The 16,320-nt window shown below is 56.7% G+C and overlaps 1 protein-coding gene across 1 annotated transcript in view; it reads left to right on the forward strand.

Moving 5' to 3' along the window:
• Positions 1 to 16,320, forward strand: part of ELL (elongation factor for RNA polymerase II) — a 79,725-nt gene that overhangs the window by 49,714 nt on the left and 13,691 nt on the right. The window contains exons 2-6 of the mRNA XM_079703939.1: positions 2,524 to 2,571; positions 9,309 to 9,430; positions 9,806 to 9,969; positions 12,343 to 12,617; positions 16,164 to 16,288. Coding sequence (XP_079560065.1) covers positions 2,524 to 2,571; positions 9,309 to 9,430; positions 9,806 to 9,969; positions 12,343 to 12,617; positions 16,164 to 16,288 — 734 coding nt within the window. The remainder of the gene's footprint in view (positions 1 to 2,523; positions 2,572 to 9,308; positions 9,431 to 9,805; positions 9,970 to 12,342; positions 12,618 to 16,163; positions 16,289 to 16,320) is intronic.

The raw sequence follows: 16,320 nt of genomic DNA on the forward strand, positions 1-16,320 counted from the left end.
GTGACCCAAAAAAATGGAAAAAAAGAAAAAAGAATACACCTCAGTCATTGACCAAGTGTCATTGACTCCTCTTTTTTTTTTTTTTTTTTTTTTTTGCGGTACGCGGGCTTCTCACCGCTGCGGCCTCTCCCATTGCGGAGCACAGGCTCCGGACGCGCAGGCTCAGTGGCCACGGCTCACAGGCCCAGCCGCTCCGCGGCATGTGGGATCCTCCCAGACCGGGGCACGAACCCGCGTCCCCTGCATCGGCAGGCGGACCCGCAACCACTGCGCCACCAGGGAAGCCCTGACTCCTCTTTTTGTTCCAAAGCCTTCCAAATGGGGCCTCTTGTCCCCTCTGCCGGCACAGTGGCTGGTGGAATTTAGACAGGTCTTGGCTTGGTGTCTTTTTTGCTAATAGTGATAGACAGGTGGCCCATCACCCACGTGTGTGTGTGCGCGCGTGTGTGCATATGCACACACACGCGCACACAGTGGTATGAGTGAATTGCTCTCTTGTTGACGAGAAGGACCTGGCCTGATCCTCCTACTGGAGGGAGGAGACACCACAAGAACCCATGTGACTCGGACCCTGGTTCTATGATGAAAGTCAGGCGGCATGGGGACACGCACTTGAAGCCAGCCCTCCTGTCATAGTGGAGGAAGCTTGGGCTTTTAGACCTCTCAGCTAACTTCTCTACAGTATAAAGTCTTATTCTCAGTGCCCTTGGGGATTGAATGACTTTGTGAGAAAGGAGTCTCCCAAATAACTTGCTTGACAACTAGACCAGTTAAATCCTTCACTAGATGGCCCACAGGGAGCGTGTGATCCAGGGGGAGGATGGCCCACCACACCATCAAGTCAGCCAGGCACCAAGGGGGCTGCCCTGGTGGAGTCTCTTCTGGGAAGGTGTACCCTTCTTAGTTCCTCTCCTTCGCTACCTAAATCCGGGCTCGCGTCATTGCTGACATCATGGCCCCTGTCCCCCAAGCCCCTGGAACACAGACCTTGCTGTGTGTGGATGACAGACACACATGGTGCTGTAGTTAGCCCCGAGCTGAGTCTTGCATGGAGGTCTGGACCGAGAGACCTGGGGGCATGACAACCAAGTTCTGCATGCTCTCTACTACCATGGTGTCCCACGTCTCTGCTCCGGGCTTTGCACTTGCTGTTCCCTGGCCAAGAACACCCTGACTTCCTAGCTTTCATGATCAGGTGATGTCAGTAGAGAGCTCCGTAATGACGACAGACAGGGTGGCTTTACCTTGACGCCGGCCTGGCGGTGAGGAGTGTTGTGCTTTAGAAGTGTGGGGTGGTTTCTGGGGGGTCAGATCCCATGGAGGTAAGTGCTGGAGCTCCGTGTGACCTCTCAGGTCTGCTCCAAATGGCGGAGTCTTTGGAGATACTTGGCAAAAGGGGAGGCTCCTGGTAAGCAAAGTGGGGTGAGTGTGTGGCCCACAGGGTCCAAGCTGGCTGAGCCCTGTCTCCCTCACATGCCTACAGCCCTTGGCCCAGTGGCTGACGGGGTCACGGGCACCGAGAGGCCAGTCTGCCCACTGGTTGGTTCTCCCCACGTGTATGTAGCTCCTCTACCCACCCAGCGCTTGCGGGGGGCCTGACATTCTGGGTGGGGAGCAGACAGGTAGCCACTCCAGACGCTCTGAGAGAGGCTTGGTGGGGGCCAGGTGGGAGAGCCTCCCCTCCCTCTAGGGGGCGCTAGGGTGGAGACCTGAGAGGTGGGCTCCGATGGAGGTGGGAGAGCCCAAGACGTCGGCACCCTGTGGAGGAACTGGGGAGGACAATGGCCACAGAGGCCAATTTGGGTCCTGTGGGTTTGGGGGTAGAGGGAAGGGGTTGTGGTGACAAACCAGCACTACCCTGTCGGGTGATGTCTGCTACACAGAAGGTGGGTGCTGAGGGCCCCAAGAGAGATGAGAAAGAGAGGTGCGACCCTCCATCTGGATCCGTGTTCTTTCTAAAATTCCACCAGAAGGCTGATCTCTGAATAGCTAAAGCTTAAATTATTTTGAGTTTTTTGGTGTATTTTTTCTTGTGACATTTGGAAATTCCGCCACTCCAAGTGCAGTGACAAGCTGCTCTGAAGCTGTGACGTGGGAGCTGGGCAGGCGTTGGGCTCTGTCCTGCCAGGGTGTTGGGGGGCAGGGCGTCACCTCATCAGCCTGCCTCCTGGCTGGTGGTGCTCACCTACCCCGATTCCTTTCCAGCGGGGTGTCTCTGAGGCAGGATGACCTGGGCTGATGTTGGTGTTTGGAGAATAGGGAAGGGGGGCTGCCCATGGCCTGTATCTTCACTCTTGCCTCTCACGTGTACCTTCAGCCCTGGCCCCTGTGCCATCTGAGGAACTCCTATTGATCCTTCAAAACTCCGCTCCGGTAACCTTTCCTGTAATTTTCAACATGTGTGGGTTTTTTTTCACCCCTCCTGAAAACGCTGTCCTTATCTGGCTCCTTGTATGACTGGGAAGTGAGTCTTTGGATTTCCAGATATCTTTATTGACATTTTTCCATCTTGCTTTTTTGCAGGACTCTGTTTCACTGAGACCTTCGATCCGATTTCAAGGAAGTCAGGGGGTGAGTCTTTTTTTGGTCTTAATCATATTTAGAGTTGTGGAGCTGGTGTGCTCCCTGCCCTGTTAGGGCTTGCTGGACACAGCAGCTGGCTGGGAGCAGTGTTTTGGCCCCATCCACCTTTGTGCCATGCTGGGCCCTATGCTGAGTCAAGATCTGCCTCTGGTTGTCTCCAGGCTGGTCCTGTGGCTGGGGCCACACTAACAGGCCATCTGTGGCCTGAAGGCAGCTTTCCTGTCCAGTGGCTCTTCAGTCTCTCCCACTTCCTTCCTGTAGCCACCAAACCCCTGTTCTGATTTGATCTCTGTGCTGATTCAAAACTATGGCCCCAGAGCCCAAGCAAGCCTGGAACAGTGCCCCCGCCAGGGTGGGACACTTGTCTCTGTCGGTGGACCTGGGACCATGGGTGTTTGTCTGGCTTTTGGTACTGGGCAGGGGGGTTATAGAAACTCAACATTCCCAGTTTTTCGTGAAAGGTATTTGATTCTAAATAACCATCTTACAGAAAAATTGGGGAATGGAAGAAAGGGTGGGTTGTCCATAATCCTTACCCCCCCAGGTCTTAGGACTCCCATATCGTCCACCTACCAAAGGTGCTTTAGAACACTTTAGTTTTTCTTCTAGTCTTCATTGCAAGTCTTTTTTTTTTTTTTTTAATCTGAAGAGTTGCCATATGTGTCTAAGTCAGTTTCCACCTGACAGCCTGCTGGCTTCTTCCAGAACCAGGGGTTCTGTGGGTTTTGCCCCAGCCAGCATGCTCCAGAGAGATGGAGCCTTGAGGAGATATGTGTCTGCATGTGTAGATACATTGATACCAAGAGATTTATTGCAAGACATTGACTCATGTGGTAGTGGGGCTGATGAGTCTGAATTCCATGGGGCAGGTAGGAGCTGGCACTGGGGTTCATAGGCGAGCTTCTTCCTCCTCACGGAAGCCTTAGTTTCCTTCTTAAAGCCTTCAGCTGATTGGATGAGGCCCACCCAGAGAATGGAGGGTCATCTCCTTAAAGTCAGCTGGTCGTGGGTGTCACTGCATCTACAGAGTACCTCCACGGCACACCCAGATTACCATTCATAGAGTCATTGGGGGCTGTGGCCTGGCCAGGGGGACACACGAACTGACCATCACACCAAGACCAGTCAAGGTCGGTGAGACGCCCTTAAAGGCCCCAGGGCCCTGCCCCCGACACCCCCCCCCGCCCATGCCTCCTCTGGGGCTTCCTCCACACCTTCATTGGCCCCATCAGTCTTCTGCCAGTCACCCATTTGCAGCCTCCACTTTATCTTCCCTGAGACATTTCCCCAGGGGTTGGAGGTCAATGCTGGGCTTACTGCCAGACTGGTCCAGTGGCGCCCTCTTGTGGCCCATGATCACTCTGTGCCCTCAGCAGCCGTGGGAGGATGAGGAAGCCAGTGCACGGATTGGTGTTCATTTATCCAGTGAGCGATGCTTTCTAGTCAGCAAGGCACCACTTGGCTGCTCATAGAAGCGCTGTGAGGTTCTCCTGGGTTGTATCCTGTGTCGCCGAAATTCCTGTGCAAAACCTAAGAGCCACATCCATTCAAGTTAGGGGTCCCAACATCTTAGTTTTAGACTTATGCTTTGCCCACATTTCCTTCCTTCTGGGCATTCTCATGTGTAATGGAGTTCCTGGAAGGTTCTGAGGGTGTGGAGGCCCTGCGCTGCAGCTTGGGGCAAGCCAGGCCATGAGTCTCCACTAAGGCTATTCCCTGTATGAGACCATGTGAGGGCTGGAGGGGGCTGTGTGACGAGGGGGGTGCTTTCCCAGCTTGCTTTGAAGGATCAGGTGCTGAGTCTGCCCCTTATGACCTCTGGACCTTGTCCTTCTCCTCCTGGGCATTGATGGAATGTGACCGTTCCTCCCTGCCAGGTGTGAGAGGCCTGGTCTGGTGCCAGGTACACAGTGGACTCTGTCCTGGCCAGGCCTTATCTGCATGGTCACTCAGAGCGGAGGAGGGGAGGAGTCAGGGTGCCTCGCTGTCCACTCTCACTTCTCCTGGTCGCTCTGTACACTCCACCTGTGAGGTTGGAAATAGAGTAGGAGGCTGGCGGGTGGAGTTGGGCAGGCTCATTCAATGTTCCTGATGCTTGGGCTGACTCGATGTTCTGGACCCCATGTAGGCTGACAGGGCCCACTTCCCAGAGGCCCATGAAGCTGGCAGACTGAAAATTGAGACCCTGTTTGCTCCTTAGCTCAGGGACCTTGGCCAGATCTTCTCCCTCTGTCCCTTGGCCTCCCTGCCCAGGAGATGGGCCACCCACCTCGAGGGTTGTATGCAGGTTAACATGGCCTTAGGAGAACCAGAGTCCTCCCTGCAGTCCAGAACCCGCTCACTCAGTTCCTGGTGCTAATCCCCACCTGATGTGAATGCAGTACAGCTGGCGTAGGGTCTTGGTGTCACTCAACTCCTGGGTTGGGAGTCACATCCAGTCCAGCCACCTCCCCGCCTGTGCTGTGAGTGCCACAAGCGCTGGGTGCTGTGCGGCTGGGCCCCGGTGTTGGCTGGCTCCTTGGGGCGGCTGTATGGCATTGCCAGGTTCCCCGGAGAGCCTGGCCCCACCTGTAGCACGTCCATGATCTAGGGCATCTAGGGCATCGTCTTCAGAGCAAAATGCTCACCTTTGTTTCATTTGCCGTGTACATGTGTGTTCTCTGCCCTCTCACAGACACTGAGCTGGCTGACCTGGGCCCCTCTGCCATCAGGGGTCACTTCTAAGGTGTCAGCCCCTGACAGCTGGTGAAGCGTCAGGCTGCAGAGGGGAAAAGAAAGCCCCACTTGGCCGGCTGCAGCGCAGCACTCTTCAGTTGATGAAAAAAGAAAGAAAGGGAAGTAGGGTTGGCATCCAGGGCTCTTGAAGGCATTTGCATATGCTGCAGCAGGAACCCAAATGACAGTTTACAGAATGAGGTTTGGTGGCACTTGTCAAGGGCCTTTGACTGGTGTCTCTGTGATCTAGGAGCCAACTCTGCGGGAATCATTAGGGATGTGCGCAAGATTGAGCCACAGGGGTGCTTGTTGCTGTGTCACGGGGATAACTTGGAAAGCCCGGGAAGGGGCGGGCAGGTGGGTGGGCATTGTGCACTCCTGCTTCCCAGGGCCCACAGCTTGCGGGAGCGGCTCTCGAGAAGGAAATAGGTGCTTAGAAAGCGCCCTGGGTTTGGGGTTGAGGAAGCTAGCCTCCCAGTGGGCGGAAGAGGCCACTACAACTCTTAGGAGTTGTATTCAGCTGCGCAGTAGTAACTCTTCACCCAAAACATATTTTATTCTGAGGGTTCCCTGGAAAAGAAAAATAATGAAAACAAACATTCTCTGAAAACCCCTCTGGCTAGAGAGAGCCTGGCTAGTCAGTTTGGTTCCTGTGTGTGCCTGTTTTGTCTTGTTCTTACCTGACTGGAATACCAAGTGCTCCCCACCATTTATCCCCCACCCAGCTCGGGACTTGATTTGTCTCATCGAAGCTCCCACCTGCACCGCAGACAGACCAGGCCCCGCAGGTCTGGGGGAGGGCTGCCGGCCTGACTTGGGACAGATTTCAGAGGGGGTTGATTTAAGGGCTCTGGCAGGGACTCGACCTACTCGCAGCGGAACCAACACCCCCTCTTGGGCCTCAGGCCTCAGAGGCGGATGTCAGTCCCTCAGGTGCCCAGGACCATTTGGGATGGGACAAGGCTGTTTGTTGCTCCAGGTCCATCTGTCCGTCTGTGCACACAGACACATGCTTAAGTTTATGGCAACTCCCTCTGCCTCCCCATAACCAGGAGTTGGGGCTAACATCAGATGCACCCAAACCTGCCATGCTCGGGCCAGCTGAGGGCCACGTGGTGGTCCCCATGGGACAGCCGAGACTCGGTCCAGAAGGCACACGTACTGCTAAGCGGGGGCCAAGTTTCGGAAAATGTGTGGAGCTCTTTGCTGTCACAGAGAAAGCCGCGCATTCCTGAGCCATTCATGCCCAGCTGGCTGGTTTCCCTGCTGGTTTCCAGTGACTGGTAGCCATTAACCAGCATCATTAACCAGCAGCAAAACAGCCTGTTAACCAGAGGATTCCATAGGCGGTGGTGCCACAGAGCTGGGGAGGGCCTGGGGCTTCAAGAGCCTCCAGTGCCAGGCTCCAGGCAAGCCTCCCCTTCCCACCATCCTGCAGCCCCAGTAGCTGCACAGACCCTCCTCTGGGCTCTGTGCTGTGCCCCCGCCTCCAGGATTTTGGAAGTGGCCAGACATACCCATGTGGAAAAGGTTCTCACAGGGTAAAAGGATCACAGTGAAGGTTCCACCACACCCCTGCCCAGAGGGAAGCACGGCTGCATCAGGACTCCTGCTGTATGTACCCTCTCCTTTCCTCTTAGGGGCGATAGCCTGATGGGGACTGTGGCAGTCATGGCAGCCACTGCCCTTTGAGCAGACTGAGATGGAAAAATGCCACCTGGGGAGCCTGGTCTCTGCCAGAGCCAGGATGTGGCAAGGGAGAGGATCAAGGTCAGGATGGAGGAAGAGCCACCCGTGTTGGGGTTCAGGCTCCATCGGAAGTGCCTTTTGATTTTTCTGACTTTGTGGTGCACAGTCTTCCTGCCACATTCTGGGCAACTGCATCAGTGTGTACCTGGCTGCGGGTGCATCTCCCACAGTGACGTTCAGAAGCATCTGAGTGCTGGGTTTTCAGTTACTTCTAAAATGGAGAACAAAAGTCACATCTGCAAAGGAATGTGCAGACAACACAGGGTGGCTACTAGTGCTGGATGAGATGCTGCACACGCACTGGAGCGTGTGTGTGTGTGTGTATACATGTGTGTTTTCCTGCCCGAGGTGAGTGACAGCAGGCAGTCTGGGTTTGATTTTTTTAGACGCTGAGTGTGAGCTGCTCCATCTCTTTTTGACCCTCATAAAGAAACAGGTGTCTGTGTTGAGATTAAGGCCTGCGTGGCTGGCCAGGGCTGACCTGGCATTGCCACCCTGCTGGTCTCCTCCATGGACTTTGGCCTCACCTGCCACTGGGTGTGTGTCCCGGGGTGGGGGGGGCCTGCCCCCGAACTGCATTGACAGGATCATGCTGGAGGGCCAGGAGGGAGCGCTGGACAGATCCCAGCTGGGTGGCTGGGTGGAGCTGGGCCAACGGGGCAGCCTTTCTCCTGGGCAGCATTCATCCTGGGGCGGGGAGGTGGGGGACAGGGATGATCATCGGCCCAAGGTCATTTGCAGTCTTTGGACGGCTGGTGCAGACTGTCCCTCTCCCCCAGGCCAGGCTCTTCCTGCCCTGAGCGGCTGTGCCTGGGAGCCACTCTGTGACGCCTTGGCTCTCAATGTGCACGGCGGGGGCCTCTCTTTGGAGCAGGAACTGGCTGTGCATTGAGGGGGTCCTGCAGCATTTTGAGTCAGCCCTGGGTTGTGTGACCTCCCAGCTTCCCTCATGGGTCTACACACCACCCTGAGGGCTGGGGCAGGGGAGCCGCATCCCTCCCTGTGGCCCAAGCTGCCGTGTCCTTGCTCTCACAGACAAGGCTCAGACAGGCTGAGCTGCCTGCAGTCACATGTGACAGCTGGGCACAGGGCAGGGGGGATTCAGCCCTGAGCCGCATTCTGTCCAGTGCTGATGAGGCATGTTAGTGTCCTCACACAGCCAAAGAGAAGACGTGCTCGCCCTGGCCTGCTGGGCTGGTGCGAGAGCCCAGGAACGAGGCCTGCTGCCCCCTAACCCCCAGTGCTGCCCCTTCTTGTGGACCGCTTGTGACTCCACCTAGTGTGTCTGCCTAGCTGTGATGAGCTCCTGTGCTCAAGCCCAGGGATTACTTTAAGGCTGGTCACCTCTGGTGACAGGGTTCTGGGGGCCCTTCCACTGCCTGCACAGGGGCTGGCAGCCGGAATGTGAGGTTTTCCTGTGTTTTTCAGCAGCTGCTGGCCTTCACCCAGTGTGGGCAGGGGGCCAGAGGGTCGACCTGGAATAAAGTGGCTGCTGGATGTCCTGCCTACGCTGAGCCCTGCACTTTGGCCAGGACTAGTGCTGTCTGTCTGTCTGTCTGTCAGCCAGGCCGTCTGTCTGTTCTCTCTGGCGGCTGTGGCTTTGCCTCGCCTAGGCTATAGTGGTGCTCTCTGAAGTTGGGGTTACATAAACCATGGCACACGCATCCCCTGTCATGGTTGATTGGGGGCAAATGCTGCCCATCTGTGAGCCCCTTGGGGCCCGTGCCTGCCTTATTCACAGACACCCAGGTGGAGTCAGTGTTTGGTCTGGAGGAAGTGGAGAGGGCGTTGCTAAGTGGGAGTGCGGGTCAGGGCATCCCGACCTCTTAGCATGCCCTGCCCGCTGCTGACGCCCACCCATCTTGTCTCATCTCATCTTTACGGTTGTCCTGAACCACATCAGCCCTGTTTGGTGGGGAAACTGAGTCATGGCCCAGCTTGGGGTGGGGTCCCTGCCTCTGGTTGTGTGCTGAGTGCCCTGTGCTCCTCAGACTGAGTTGCCATTGCTGCTTAGAAACCAGACACAGGACCCCACCCCCCTGCCACTGCATGAGAACCCAGGACCCACCAGCAGCCTGTCCATGGTGACACGCTGGTCCTGTCACTGTCGGGAAAACAAAGGTGCGTTTCAAAGGAGTGTGGTTGCACATTCCCACTGTAAGGGGCATGCTTCAGGGATGGGCCTGGGTCCTGTGCTGGCCCATCCTGTGGTCCCCTCTGTGCTGTGGACCTACCGGTGATGTCCCCCCCTCTCCACGCAGCACATCTCCATCCCCCAGCCTGACTGCCCCACAGAGCCGCGGACGTTCTCCTTCTACCTCTCCAACATCGGCCGTGACAGCCCCCAGGGCAGCTTTGACTGCATCCAGCAGTACGTCTCCAGGTGAGCCTTGCCCAGCCTTCCCCAGGTCTCCCAGTGGGTAGACCCGCCTCCCCTGACTTCCACTGTGGCGTCCCCTGCCCCAGCCTGCTGTGCAGATGTTTACCCACCACCTCCAGCCCCAGCGCCCCTTCTTCCCCTTCTCAAGTGAGCTACCCTGGCTCCTTATAGTGTGTCCAGGGCACAGGTCTAGGTCCTGGCGTGCCACCTGTGGCCCAGGGACCTGGGTTCCCTTGTTTCTTTCGGGTCAAGATGTGCCTTGAAGAAACCCTGTTGCCCAAGTCAGCACCAAACCCCATTTCTTGGACATGGGGGTGGTGACCATGTCTCCTGGTCATCCCAGGTGCTCATCTCAGCTTCTGGCCCCTTGTCTTGCAGCCATGGGGATGTCCACCTGGACTGCCTGGGCAGCATCCAGGACAAAATCACAGTGTGTGCCACCGACGACTCCTACCAGAAAGCACGGCAGAGCCTGGCACAGGCTGAGGAGGAGACACGGAGTCGAGGCGCCATCGTCATCAAGCCCGGAGGCCGTTACCTGGGTGAGGATCAGGGGCCTGGGGCTCCACCTGTGGGGGTCTTGTACCTGCTGGGCAGCTGTCGGGGGAGCAGGAGAGACTCAGGGCCCATCCAGACCAGGAGCGGGAGTGATGGGTTGACAGAGGTAGGATGAGCTGGGTCAGTGTTGGGTCAGGACGGAAGGTCCTTCCTGGGTGGCATCTGCTGCCTTCTGAACCCAAGATGGACTAAGGGGCCCGAGAATTCCAGGCATTCTGAATCTCAGGGCTCCTCTCCCAGGCTGTAGCCTCAGGGACCTCTACCCATCATGGGGACTCACCCTATATGAAGCCAGAGCTTCGGTCTGTCCTCCAGCTGCCAGCCCTGCCCTCACCTGCCCAGGTGTCTCCTTCCCAAGACCGACGTGGCCGGGGCAAGGTGCAGATGACGAGATGCACTCTGTGGCGGGCGGCCTGCTGCTGTGTTGGGGCCAGCGAGGGACCGTAGGGTGGAGACCAGGAAGGAAACGCATTGATCCCTGTTCACTGGGAAGGCTCCGGCCCCTCAGCATCTGCTTGGAAACAGTTTCAGTGAAGTCGAGACACTGACAACATTAAAAGTAGGGAGGGGCTTCCCTGGTGGCACAGTGGTTGAGGGCCCGCCTGCCGATGCAGGGGACGCGGGTTCGTGCCCCGGTCCGGGAAGATCCCACGTGCCGTGGAGCGGTTGGGCCCGTGAGCCATGGCCGCTGGGCCTGCGCGTCCGGAGCCTGTGCTCCACAAGGGGAGAGGCCACAGCAGTGAGAGGCCCGCGTACTGCAAAAAAAAAAAAAAAAAAAAGTAGGGAGAAAAGTACTGTCTATTTAGAAAGCTCCACCATCCTGCCGTAGTCTTCCTGCCTCCTGGGTGCAGATGGAGTTAAAGAGTCACTGGAATTCGTTGTCAGGCAAGAAAGGCCTGAGAGAGATGTGAAATGGCTTACAGCAAGGGAGAACCTTGATGGCTTTTGGGGTTTTTTTCTTCTTTAAGGAAAAGCAAGAGTGTTTCACGTCGCTCCAAAGAGCATGTGATTTTCCTTGCTTGGCAGTGGGGTTGGCTCTGAATGAAACCCCAGACGGTGCAGGAATCCGTCCTGCCTGTCAGTGCTGGGCCCCAGTGGATGTGGCTGTAAGTGACCAGGGAGCCTGGGCCCTGGGCTGTAAGCTGCCCAAGAGGTGCCAGCCAGAATCTAAAAGGGCTTCAGAGCCTGCTTTTGCTTCAAGATGCAAATGTGGACATTTGTACACATTTTAATAAATTTTGGGTCGGTCTTTCAGCCAAAAACTTGGTCCAAAATTCGTCTTACGGTGCCATTTCGGGTACAATGAAGGTTTTTGCAGTAGTTTACGTTCTGGCAGAAACGCTCGTGTCCTGGCCTCTTAAGCCACCAACATGCACGTCCTGGGTGTGTCAGGCCTCTCCCCCCACCCCATGTCGGCCCGTCAGATGGGTCCTCTGGGGATGAAGTCTGGCCCTGAGGATTCTAAAAGCACTTCTTCCCTGTGTTCATTTGACAAATCAGATTTGAGGGATACATGCAAAGGAAGTCGTCGTGGAGAGGTTTCTGGCCCAAGGATTCAAGATGTGCGCTGACTTTGCTCAGCGGCCCTCGTTCCTGCAGTGGCGGGAGCGCCGTCCAAGGTGGAGTTAATGACTTAGGAGTGGAAGCACCCTCCCTCGGGAGCAGTGCTGGCGGCTCCGTGGAGGATCCCCTCGTACGTCTCTGTTTGCAGCAAGAGGGTGGGGGATTGGCCTGCTGCCCCCGGGCCTCTGAGCACAGCCAGGTCTGCCCAGGGAGCACTTGCCAGGGCCACAACTGGGGAGCTGCTCACACCCTGGGGTCTCCAGAGCAGTTGCCCAAGTGGCCCTGGCGCCTTTATTTTCTTCTCCTTTTTCATAAAAAAGAATGGCGGATCCTATGGGACCAGCGTAGTGCTGTGAAGTTCAGGCTCTGTGTGCCCTCCTCTGGCAGTTATGGGACTCCCTTGTTAACATCAGCCCCCTCTCCCCATATGGGTCAGGTGTTTTGGGTCCCCAGGATGTAGGCTGCCCATGATGAAGTCAGTTAAGGCTCTAAGCCCACTTCTATTTCCTGTAGCTCCCGCTTCTGAGACTGTGGGGCCCTGCAAATGCCCACTGAGCTGTTTGTGGTCAGCAGGTGGCAGTCTTGGCCGCCCAAGGGCCCCACTGAGCAGGTGGGGCTGGACGAGGCTTGAATTGCCTTCCTTTTGGGCTTAGTGAGAGCTTGGGGCTGTTGGCCATCGGTCATCCACGGGTGTCCACGAGCTTGCTCAGGAACTTGGCGTTGGCCCCAGGCAGTGGGACACAGTGGCCTCTCCCTCACCCCTTCCAATCCCTAATGCCTGGCTCTTATTGCAGGCAAAAAGGTTCAGTTTCGAAAACCGGCCCCAGGGGCAGTGGATGCTGTGCCCTCCCGGAAGCGGGCGACCCCCATCAACCTGGCAAGCGCCATCAAGAAGACCAGCACTGGCAGCGTTAGCGGGGGCAGCGGGGTGTCTCAGAGGCCCTTCCGTGATCGGGTGCTGCACCTGCTGGCACTGAGGCCCTACCGGAAGGCCGAGCTGCTGCTGAGGCTGCAGAAGGACGGCCTGGCCCAGGCGGACAAGGACACACTGGATGGCCTCCTCCAGCAGGTACGTGCTTGCCCTGGGCTGGCCTGGGCTGCGCATGTGGCACTCACTGTCCAGGGCCCTCCTCCTTACCAGCTGCGGACACACAGGCAGTGGGCGTAGCACAGGGGATCCAAGACTTCAGTTGCACAAGGTTTTTAGAATTGAACGAAGTCTGAGGAACCCACAAGCATGAGTTAGCAAGAGCTCGGGCTTCACAGTCAGACAGCAAGGGCCTCCTTGTTGCTCATCAGTTGTGGCTCCAGGCAAGGGTCTTCATGTCCGGGCCCTCAGGCTTCCATCTGTGGCTGGGGCATGTCCACAGCACCCCTCTTGGGGTCAAGAGCTAAGTGGGCAGGAACGTGGTGCCAGCAGGTGGAGCCTGCTGTTAAGCAGCCAGGGCTTTGGAGCAAGGGTGGTGGCCCCAGCACCTTCCTGAGGCCCTACCCTAGAGGAGGCAACTTGAGGACCCCTGAGAAGGTGAGTGGCTCACTCCGGCTTCACCACAGCAGCTGGGCCATGTGGATACCACTTTGCCATGAAGTGGGGATGGGCCACCGCAGAGCGCTGTGAGGATGGCACAGCCAGCAGCAGTCATGCCAGCATCCTGAGGAGGAGGCGTGGCCCTGCCTCAGATACTCCGGGCACTTGGATGGTGCCTCCTATAGCAGAAAGTACACGCCGTGACCATCAGTAGCTATGTCTGAGGATGAGTTTCAGATTTACCGAGTTCTTCAGCAGGCCTCTGGGCACTTCTCTTCCCCATCCCCAGTGCAGTCCAAGGCTGCTGTGACCACACAGCACATTTGTTGGGAGGATGTCGGCATGGCTCTCATCCCTCCGTGCTCTGGCTGGGGTCCCTGTGTTACCCGTTACCCCCCGAGAGTTCAGGGCAAAGGGAATGGGTGAAGAGGGAGGAGAGGCCTCTGTGACATTCCCCTGCATTCCGAGGCACAGATGCGGGTCTGGGCAGGGGCTGGGCCCCATCCACAGAGCAGGTGAAGGGTGCCTACCCCATCCTTCACCCGAGGAGAATCCTCTTGTATCCTGAGGGCTGAGGTGCTCACCAGAGACTCACGTTACTGTCAGGAGCGCCCACGTCCACTCACTGGGTGCCTTTGTCTGGATTTGGCCTCCTGAGCCACTGTCCCCCACATGGAGGTCATGCTGGCAAGGACTGAGCAGCACTGTTTCTCCCTGCAAGCTTAGGAGTTGGCTCGGGGCCTATTAGAAGATAGATGCATGGCTCTGTGGCCCAGAAGTTTTCTTTGGCAAAGGGGCTTGCCAAAGCACCCAGAAAGCTCTAGAACCAGGAACGACATTCCCAGGGCGCTCGTTTCCTTGGAAAGTCGCGTGCCGGCCTTGCCCCTGGGAAATTGGGGAAAGTACATGGGAGGCCCTTTCCCTGGGCTGGGGGCCACCCAGAGCTGCCTCCTGCTGCACGGGGTGACCGCAGCAGGGCTGAAGGGAGCTGGACAGAGTCATCAGACATGAGCCAGGACTGGAGACAAGTGCGGCAGCCATGCCCGCCCCGGATGTGCCCGTAGCTTGCGTTGCCATCCAGCTGGGCCCTCAGCCCCTGGTGTAGCGTTCTTAGAAATGCCCTTGCTCCTGCTCTCTAATCTCGTCCTGTTTGTGCCCAGAGTAAGAAAGCACAACGCAGAATGTGACCCTTAGCTGACCGAGCACTTGGTTACACCTGAGATTTACCCACTGAGCAGCCCTCAGATGCGGCAGGGATGCCAGGCTCAGTTCTCTGGAGAGAGAGGGGCTGGTGGTACTGACTTAGGTCTGCCTGGGGCGCTGCTCCATTTTTAACCCCTGTGACATTCTCATTGCTCCTGGTCCTTTCCTGGGACCAGAGAGGCACCGTACTGGGCTCCAGCTTCTCCAGTGGACTTGGGTTTGGCAACTCCTAGGGGGTGGCCCAGCCAGTGTCTTGGGGTAGAGCATCCTCCTCGTGCCCGCTCTGATTTCTCCTAAACTGCCCCCATCTGTGCTTTTGCTTCTGTGTTTACTACCCAACTTGTTCTCCACAGCGGTGTTGGGGGCAGGAGGACCCCCGCCAGCTTGGGGATGGGAAGGTGTCAGGGGCTGTGCCTCACCCAGGATGCTCATTTCCAGCCCCTGCAAGTGACCAGGGACTCTGATGAACAGCACTAACAAAACCACACTGCTCAAAGGCACCTTCTCTATTCCTTCTGTGAAAACAGAAAAGATTTAAGGCGTTCCATCTTCCCGGTGGGAGTGTTGACGGGTGGGTGGCTCTTCTGGAGGGCATTTTAGCAAAACGTATCAAGAGCCATAAAAATGTTCAGAGCCTTTGACCCACTAATCCCACTTCCGGGAAGCTGGCTGAAGAAAACCATCACCAGCATGGAAAAACCTGCACGAGTGACATCTGTTTATGCTACAGAGGAACTGGAAACGGCGTCAGCATCCAATAAAGGAGAAACGTTTGAGTACATCATGGTGTAGCCACTTGGTGGAATATTACTCAACCATTAAAAATGCTCCTTGTGGAAACTGCTGTGATGTGGAGAACTTGTAGTCTCAGTGATAACGAAAAACAGCGTGCCAGCCACACGGCTGTACACGCGTGTTCTGGAGACCATGGTGCCCAAGCGAGACACTCAGGGAAGTGCCCGCTTCAGGTCAGGGGCCTGAATTCTGTCAAGCATCTTACAGCAAACGTTTTAAATCCATCTTTGCAAAGAGTCTTGGAGACAAGCTCGGCTTTTGTTAACCAGCAGCTGCAGCAGGGCTGGCTGGTTGCAGGGAAGGTGGGCTCAGCCTGGCCCCTGGAGGCACCCCTCACCCAGCACCCCAGTCTCGGCCGACTCTGCCACAGGAGGTCTGAATCCGAGAGCGGGTATCTTAGTCCATCGGGCTGCTGTAACAGAATACCATAGACTGGATGGCTTATACACCACAGACGTTTACTTCTCACAGCTTTGGAGTCTGGGAAGTCCAAGATCAAGGCGCCGGCAGATTGGGTGTCTGGTGAGGGCATGCGTCCTGGTTTATAGACAGCTGCCTTCTTACTGTCATCACAGGGCAGAAGGGGTGAGGGAGCTCTCTGGGTTTTCCTTTATAAAGACACTAACCCCATCATGGGGGCTCCACCCTCATGACCTAATCACCTCCCAAAGGCCCCACCTCTGAATACCATCACCTTAGATTAAGGGGGTTAAGATTTAACACGGATTTTGGGAGGACAAAAATGGTTCAGTCCATAGCAGGGGGACGGGCTGGTGATGGAGTCTTGGGAGTATAGATGGCAGCCTCCCCTTTTTGGAGCCAACCTGGCCTCCAGCAGCTGTAAGACGTATATATATGGACCTGCTGCCCTGACCCTTCTGCACCCCAAGGGTTGCTGCGCTGGCACGCAGCGGAGCTGTGGGGTGAGGTGTTGGCTCGTGGAGGGAGTGTGCTGTCCTCTTTCCCCTTTCATGTCTGTCTCCGCCTCTCCATGCCCCCCCGCGCCCCCCTTCCCCCCACCGCAGATGCTTTCAGGAACATCTGTCTCTCTTGGGCTTCACACAAGGTGACACCAGCTCTGTCTTGCAGGTAGCCAACGTGAATGCCAAGGATGGCACGTGCACGCTGAAGGACTGTGTGTACAAGGATGTGCAGAAGGACTGGCCCGGCTACTCAGAGGGGGACCAGAAGTTGCTGAAGCGGATGCTCATCCGGTAACTGCCTCCCTATCCCTGAGCGAGTTCCC

This window comes from Hyperoodon ampullatus (genome assembly GCF_949752795.1).
Source record: "Hyperoodon ampullatus genome assembly, chromosome: 4".
In the NCBI taxonomy this organism is placed as follows: Eukaryota; Metazoa; Chordata; class Mammalia; order Artiodactyla; family Ziphiidae; genus Hyperoodon; species Hyperoodon ampullatus.